The sequence below is a fragment of the Pseudophryne corroboree genome, assembly GCF_028390025.1.
Source record: "Pseudophryne corroboree isolate aPseCor3 chromosome 3 unlocalized genomic scaffold, aPseCor3.hap2 SUPER_3_unloc_12, whole genome shotgun sequence".
NCBI classification, from domain to species: Eukaryota; Metazoa; Chordata; class Amphibia; order Anura; family Myobatrachidae; genus Pseudophryne; species Pseudophryne corroboree.
Genome location: NW_026967500.1, coordinates 2,359,643 through 2,368,599, shown reverse-complemented (window position 1 = coordinate 2,368,599; position 8,957 = coordinate 2,359,643). Strand labels below are relative to the sequence as shown.

General features: G+C 47.7%; 1 protein-coding gene across 1 annotated transcript in view; it reads right to left on the bottom strand.

The window, feature by feature from the left end:
• Nucleotides 1-590: 590 nt before the first annotated feature.
• Nucleotides 591-8,957, bottom strand: part of LOC134983324 (uncharacterized) — a 509,434-nt gene continuing 501,067 nt past the window's right edge. Inside the window, exon 19 of the mRNA XM_063949039.1 lies at nucleotides 591-2,794. Coding sequence (XP_063805109.1) covers nucleotides 1,806-2,794 — 989 coding nt within the window. The 3' untranslated portion in view covers nucleotides 591-1,805. The remainder of the gene's footprint in view (nucleotides 2,795-8,957) is intronic.

Below are 8,957 nucleotides of genomic sequence, written 5' to 3'. Positions count from 1 at the left end.
CTGCTGTCTCCCCCACTACTGCTACCCACCATCTCCCCCCACACTACTGCCACCGTCCCTGTCTACACCCACTACTGCCACCGCCCTGCCTCCCTCCACTAATGCCATTCGCCCTGCCTCCCCCACACTACTGCTACCCACCCTCTGCCCCCACTACTGCCACTGCCCTGTCTCCCCCACTACTGTCACCGCCCTGTCTCCTTCCACTACTGCCACTCACCCTGTCTCCCCCCACTACTGCCACCACCCTGTCTCCCCCCACTACTGCCACCCACCCTGTCTCCCCCCACTACTGCCACCCACCCTGTCTCCGCTCACTACTGCCACCCACCCTGTCCCTGGCCACTACTGCCACCCACCCTGTCTCCCCCCACTACTGCCACTGCCCTGTCTCCCCCAACTACTGCCACCCACCCTGTCTCCTTCCACCGCGCTGTCTCCGCTCACTACTGCCACCCGCCCTGTCTCCCCCACTACTGTCACCGCCCTGTCTCCTTCCACTACTGCCACCCACCCTGTCTCCTTCCACCGCCCTGTCTCCGCTCACTACTGCCACCCGCCCTGTCTCCCCCACTACTATCACCGCCCTGTCTCCTTCCACTACTGCCACCCACCCTGTCTCCTTCCACCGCCCTGTCTCCGCTCACTACTGCCACCCGCCCTGTCTCCCCCACTACTGTCACCGCCCTGTCTCCTTCCACTACTGCCACCCACCCTGTCTCCTTCCACCGCGCTGTCTCCGCTCACTACTGCCACCCGCCCTGTCTCCCCCACTACTGTCACCGCCCTGTCTCCTTCCACTACTGCCACCCACCCTGTCTCCTTCCACCGCCCTGTCTCCGCTCACTACTGCCACCCGCCCTGTCTCCTTTCCACTACTTTCACCACCTTGTCTCCCCCTCTGACACCTTAACTCTACTTGAGGACAAGATTCTCACACATACACTGCCTCCTGCAGTCCCCACTACTGCCAACCACCCTGAGTAGCCCCTCAGCTCTGCTTGGGGATAATATTACCCAGACAGTGCCACCAATACAGCAATAGTGCCACCCACCCTGTCTCCCCCCTGACATCTCAGCACTGATTGGGGTTTCTTGGTATTGCTGGTAACAGTCCATCTGCAGATGGAAGCAAGTAGGACAGTAAGGAGTCAGAAGCTGCTTCTGGTACCTTGGACCCTGGTCATGTAGGGCTGGGAGAGTCAGTAAGATTATGTAATAGTCAGCCGGTGGAGGGAACAGAGAATGGGCGTTATGTGGCGTCTGGTTGGTAGTAAAGCTGAGTTGTAGCCCTGCCGTTTATTGGTGAGCTTCTATCATAAGGACCTGTTTCACCAGGACTGAGTCACAGCCAACTGGCATCACCCACACCTGGAGCTCAGCTAGACAACCATTTAGGATTGGTACTGGTTTCTCAGTACCCAGAGCAAAAGACAGGTCATCTGTATATCAGTGGTAGATGAGGACATGGCATCTGATTATTTCACCCTGTGGTAGCATTATATTGCAAAAAGCATAGGAGATAGGATAAAAACCTTGAAGAACAATTCATGGCAATGATGAGTATACTCCAGAAGATTAAAATGGTTTCTCACCTGAGTGATGTCTAATGTGTGCAACAAGTGCCGATTTATTTCTCAGAGTATGGAAATGGCTTCTCACCTGTGTGACTTCTGTGATGTGTAACAAGTTGTGATTTCTGTGTAAAACATTTCCCGCACTGAGAGCAAGAAAATGGCTTCTCACCTGTGTGACTTCTCTCATGGTTTCTAAGATCTGATTTGTGTGCAGAACATTTCCCACACTCAGAACATGGAAATATATTCCCACTTGTGTGAGTTCTGATGTCTAACAAGATATAATTTCCGTGTAAAACGTTTCCCACACTCAGAGCAAGAAAATGGCTTCTCACCTGTGTGACTTCGCTGATGTGTAACAAGTGGTGATTTCTGGGAAAAACATTTCCCGCATTCAGAGCAAGAAAATGGCTTCTCACCTGTGTGACTTCTCTGATGTATAACAAGTTGTGATTTATTTAACCAATGTTTTCCACACTCAGAGCAAGAAAATGGCTTCTCACCTGTGTGACTTCTGTGATGTGTAACAAGTGGTGATTTCTGGGAAAAACATTTCCCACACTCAGAGCAAGAAAATGGCTTCTCACCTGTGTGACTTCCCTGATGTATAACAAGATGTGATTTCTGGGAAAAACATTTCCCACACTCAGAGCAAGAAAATGGCTTCTCACCTGTGTGACTTCGCTGATGTGTAACAAGTTGTGATTTCTGGGAAAAACATTTCCCGCATTCAGAGCAAGAAAATGGCTTCTCACCTGTGTGACTTCTGTGATGTGTAACAAGTTGTGATTTCCATCTAAAATATTTCCCACACTCAGAGCAAGAAAATGGCTTCTCACCTGTGTGACTTCTCCGATGTAAAACAAGATGTGATTTCCGTGTAAAACATTTCCCACACTCAGAACATATCAGTGGCATTTCACCTGCCTTACCTGTTTGATGGGTAATAAGCTTTGTGTTCTGTATAAAACATTTGGCATCTATAAAACAGGGAAACACTGTATCTACTGTCAGAGCTGTAACAGATGCACCAATATCAGAGTGATCAGGAGAACATTTCCCAGGATCAGAGGGATCAGCTGATAGAGCTGGATGTATAATTGGGGTAATGGGGTTATCTCCTGGAGATTCCTGTCTACTGTCACTATCTTTTATGTCACAATCCGGGGATAACATTAGATGTCCTTCTGAGATATTCCTGCTTGTGTGTCCATCTGCTGGAAATAAAATACATTATGGAAATGTGACATTTTCTGGAACAATATTAATCTTGTAAACAATAGGAGAAGACGACGCTCTGGGACACTTAATTGTAAATGTGTGTGTATAATAAAACATAACTTTTAATGAAGGCTTTATAATATTGTGTCTCAGACTATCATTGTGTCCACCCTCCTGAGAACACTCACAATAACAAATGTAATATTATAATAAGACTTAGATATATCTCTCTCTTGTACTGGTAACAAACCATGAAGTATAAATGGAGATATAGTCACTCACCAAGTCCTATGTCAGCACCAATATAAAACAATGCATGGGGAACATATCGTATGAATTGGAGATTCTAGATGAACAATAACATCAGTCATATGAGCTGATGGATCAGAGAAATGTCTGCTAACGTTACTCCTGGAAGCATTGGTAAGGTAGCATTCCTTTATGTGTGTGCTCATACGCTGGTAAGCCTGTATATGTGTTACTCACCCTTATATAAGGTATATTGCTACAGCAGAGTAGGTGTGGAACAAGGTACTTTACATGCAATACACCATATAATACCCTGTAATCATCATCATCATCACCACCACCTGCTAGGTTATAATCCACTCTTACACCCTCATCATCAGTGTATTACCTCTATATTCTCTCAATAGTAATAAGGATGATGTGTGTACGGTAAGTATGATACAGAGAATTACATATCAGAATCTATACAGCTGCCGCCATACTTCTGCTTCTCATACGTGTGCTACTGGCAGCAGTGAACATCTGAGTGAGAGTGCAGGGAAGACAGCAGAGTCTGATGAGAAAGAGATTGGATCTGCCTTTGCAGGGATGTACCACACCTGTCACCCCTGTTAGTATATAAAATAATAAATAAGATGAGTGTGGTCCATGCAGACATGCTTTCTGGAGCTCTCCTCACTAAGTGGCTATTTATCTACCCTACCTGAGAGCTCTCAGGTGCCGCTGGGACCAAGACCCAATCTATTAAGTCACCCCACTCCTACTGCCCTAAAGCCGCTGGCTACGCTTACTCCGGGCAGCGTTCACTGCCGCAGCCTAGCAATGCCGCTAAAGCCACAGGCTGTATTCTGGTCACCTGACTTGGAGGTGCTTTTGGCTGCAGGGGTGGGATGGTTAGGGTTAGGCTGTGGGTAGGTGGGGGGTTAGAGCTAGGCATCCACAGAGAGGGATAGGGTTAGGCTGCTAGGGTGGGGGGGGGGGGGCTAGGCTGTGGGGGAGGGAGGGTTAGGCTGCAGGGAGAAGGGTTAGGCTTAGCACCACTGGGGAGGGTTAGGGACAGGTTGTGGGGGAGGGAGGGCTAGGTTTAGGCTGCAGGGAGAAGGCTTAGCACCACTGGGGAGGGTTAGGGACAGGCTGTGGGGAAGGAATGGTTAGGCAGCGTGTAGGGGGGGTTAGGCATCCCCCAGGGAGGGTTAGGCTGTGGGGGAGGCAGGGTTAGACCAGAGAGTGTGGGGAGGAGAATGGTCAGATCTCTGGGCTGGTAACACACAGTGATATGATGTGAGGGGGGGAGCAGGAGTATAATAGGGGCTGATGTCTCCTGATGTATGAGATACACCAGAGAGTGTGGGGAGGAGACTGGTCAGATCTCTGGGCTGGTAACACACAGTGACATGATGTGAGGGGGAGAGCAGGAGTATAATAGGGGCTGATGGCTCCTGATGTATGAGATACACAAGAGAGTGTGGGGAGGAGACTGGTCAGATCTCTGGGCTGGTAACACACAGTGACATGATGTGAGGGGGAGAGCAGGAGTATAATAGGGGCTGATGTCTCCTGATGTATGAGATACACCAGAGAGTGTGGGGAGGAGACTGGTCAGTTCTCTGGGCTGGTAACACACAGTGACATGATGTGAGGGGGAGAGTAAGAGTATAATAGGGGCTGATGGCTCCTGATGTATGAGATACACCAGAGAGTGTGGGGAGGAGACTGGTCAGATCTCTGGGCTGGTAACACACAGTGACATGATGTGAGGGGGAGAGTAAGAGTATAATAGGGGCTGATGGCTCCTGATGTATGAGATACACCAGAGAGTGTGGGGAGGAGACTGGTCAGATCTCTGGGCTGGTAACACACAGTGACATGATGTGAGGGGGAGAGCAGTATAATAGGGGCTGATGGCTCCTGATGTATGAGATACACCAGAGAGTGTGGGGAGGAGACTGCTCAGATCTCTGGGCTGGTAACACACAGTGACATGATGTGAGGGGGAGAGAAGGAGTATAATAGGGGCTGATGGCGCCTGATGTATGAGATACACAAGAGGGTGTGGGGAGGAGACTGGTCAGATCTCTGGGCTGGTAACACACAGTGACATGATGTGAGGGGGAGAGCAGGAGTATAATAGGGGTTGATGGCTCTGATGTATGAGATACACCAGAGAGAGCGGGGAGGAGACTGGTCAGATCTCTGGGCTGGTAACACACAGTGATATGATGTGAGGGGGAGAGCAGGAGTATAATAGGGGCTGATGGCTCCTGATGTATAAGATACACCAGAGAGTGTGGGGAGGAGACTGGTCAGATATCTGGGCTGGTAACACAGTGACATGATGTGAAGGAGAGAGCAGGAGTATAATAGGGGTTGATGGCTCTGATGTATGAGATACACCAGAGAGTGTGGGAGGAGACTGGTCAGATCTCTGGGCTGGTAACACACAGTGACATGATGTGAGGCGGAGAGCAGGAGAATAATAGGGGCTGATGGCTCCTGATGTATGAGATACACCAGAGAGTGTGGGGAAGAGACTGGTCAGATCTCTGGGCTGGTAACACACAGTGACATGATGTGAGGGGGAGAGCAGGAGTATAATAGGGGCTGATGTCTCCTGATGTATGAGATACACCAGAGAGTGTGGGGAGACTGGTCAGATCTCTGGGCTGGTAACATACAGTGACATGATGTGAGTGGGAGAGCAGGAGTATAATAGGGGCTGATGGCTCCTGATGTATGAGATACACCAGAGAGTGTGGGGAGACTGGTCAGATCTCTGGGCTGGTAACACACAGTGACATGATGTGAGGGGGAGAGCAGGAGTATAATAGGGGCTGATGGCTCCTGATGTATGAGATACACCAGAGAGTGTGGGGAGGAGACTGGTCAGATCTCTGGGCTGGTAACACACAGTGACATGATGTGAGGGGAGAGCAGGAGTATAATAGGGGCTGATTGCTCCTGACTCCAGTCACATGATTCAAAGAAGAGAGGAAAATGTCCAAAATGTGGTGCACAAAGGATACATGGTAGCTAAAATATAACTTTTATTAGTATTCCAAGTAAAAGATATGAGTAAAAAGCGAAAAATTTATTTAAAAGAGAAAGTGTAGAGGTGTCAGAAAGAATGAAAATGTGTATTAAAAAATCGCTATATGTGAAAAGACTCCATGAAATATTTTTTCTTTTTACTGAAAAAATTCACGAAATAGAAGGAGAGCAAAAGATCTGTGCCCAATGTGTTAATATAACGTAATATAACATCCAATCTTGGGTACAGTATGATCTCCAGTAAATATATCAATCAATATTAAATCTGTGGGACTTTATGGGTTTATTTTACATATAATCTTGTTTCTTAAATTATGCCCTAATGGGTGGAATTCCCAATGTCCTCAAAAAGTGTCATGCACCTCGAGCTCTAGGCCTCACAGACTAGTTAGATGAACATATATATTCTATGTGAGAAATACATTAATAGGTGCTAGCGCCCACTACCAAGCCTCTTGTGAACATATCTAAATACGTACACAGTTGTTTGTTTAGATGTATTAATTGTGGACCAATGCACTTATAGGGCTCCAAAAATCCCTCCTATCTCACATAAGTGGTGATATGAGTAGAAAAATCTCCCATTCAAAGTGATGTTATATCTATCTATACCACTGAGATGGGGAATAATAGGTAGCTCCCAAATCTCAGGTTAAACTAATACACTGAGGGAGAGAAGTGTTGGGATATAGTAACTGTATAAATACTCCTTATAGATGAAGTTTCCTTATTTCAAAGGAGTGTACTATGCAAACCCCCTTATCTTGATATTGGATAGCGAAATCTTGGGATATGGTAGCATATATAATCTCACTATTTCTATACTCCAAGTGTTAAGGATTCTGGGAAATGCATATATAATTTTTACAGTGTCTCTTCAACACTATCTATTACTACCACTGTGGGGCAGTCAAGCACTAAGAATATCTAAACAGTGGGTCACAGTGGTAGTAATAGATAGTGTTGAAGAGACACTGTAAAAATTATATATGTTTGTACTGACAGAGGAGGGTGTAGGATAAGAGATTGCTGTAGTGACTGAGCAAGGAGAATATGTGACTCTTTTCTATAATAATAAGAATTTACTCACCGGTAATTCTATTTCTCGTAGTCCGTAGTGGATGCTGGGGACTCCGTAAGGACCATGGGGAATAGACGGGCTCCGCAGGAGACTGGGCACTCTAAGAAAGATTTAGGACTACCTGGTGTGCACTGGCTCCTCCCCCTATGACCCTCCTCCAAGCCTCAGTTAGGACACTGTGCCCGGAAGAGCTGACACAATAAGGAAGGATTTTGAATCCCGGGTAAGACTCATACCAGCCACACCAATCACACCATGTAACTCGTGATAGGAACCCCGGTTAACAGTATGATAACAAAAAGGAGCCTCTGAACAGATGGCTCGCAATAACAACCCGATTTGTGTAACAATAACTATGTACAAGTATTGCAGACAATCCGCACTTGGGATGGGCGCCCAGCATCCACTACGGACTACGAGAAATAGAATTATCGGTAAGTAAATTCTTATTTTCTCTGACGTCCTAGTGGATGCTGGGGACTCCGTAAGGACCATGGGGATTATACCACAGCTCCCAAACGGGCGGGAGAGTGCGGATGACTCTGCAGCACCGAATGAGAGAACTCAAGGTCCTCCTCAGCCAGGGTATCAAATTTGTAGAATTTTGCAAACGTGTTTGCCCCTGACCAAGTAGCAGCTCTGCAAAGTTGTAAAGCCGAGACCCCTCGCGCAGCCGCCCAAGATGAGCCCACCTTCCTTGTGGAATGGGCTTTTACTGATTTAGGCTGCGGTAATCCTATTGCAGAATGCGCCAGCTGAATAGTGCTACAAATCCAGCGCGCGATAGTCTGCTTAGAAGCAGGAGCACCCAGCTTGTTGGGTGCATACAGGATAAACAGCGAGTCAGTCTTCCTGACTCCAGCCGTCCTGGAAACATATATTTTTAGGGCCCTGACTACATCTAGTAACTTGGAATCCTCCAAGTCCCTAGTGGCCGCAGGTACCACAATAGGTTAGTTCAAATGAAAAGCTGATACCACCTTTGGGAGAAACTGAGGACGAGTCCGCAATTCTGCCCTATCCATATGGAAAATCAGATAAGGGCTTTTACAAGACAAAGCCGCCAATTCTGACACACGTCTGGCCGAAGCCAGAGCCAACAACATCACCACTTTCCATGTGAGATATTTTAAATCCACAGACTTAAGTGGCTCAAACCAATGTGATTTTAGAAATTCCAAGACCACATTGAGATCCCAAGGTGCCACTGGGGGCACAAAAGGAGGCTGAATATGCAGAACTCCCTTGACAAAAGTCTGAACTTCAGGCAGTGAAGCCAGTTTAATGGACCCCAATTTGAGGCCCAAAGTCACACCTGCTTGCAGGAAATGTAGGAATCGACCCAGTTGAAATTCCTCCATTGGGGCCTTCTTGGCCTCACACCAAGCAACATACTTCCGCCAAATGCGGTGATAATGCTTTGCGGTGACATCCTTCCTGGCCTTGATCAGGGTAGGGATGACTTCCTCCGGAATGCCTTTTTCCTTTAGGATCCGGCGTTCAACCGCCATGCCGTCAAACGTAGCCGCGGTAAGTCTTGGAACAGACAGGGTCCCTGCTGCAGCAGGTCTTGTCTGAGCGGCAGAGGCCAAGGGTCCTCTGCAAGCATCTCTTGAAGTTTCGGGTACCAAGCTCTTCTTGGCCAATCCGGAGCCACGAGAATAGTTCTCACTCCTCGCCTTCTTATTATTCTCAGTACCTTGGGTATGAGAGGCAGAGGAGGAAAAACATAAACCGACTGGTACACCCACGGTGTCACTAGAGCGTCCACAGCGATCGCC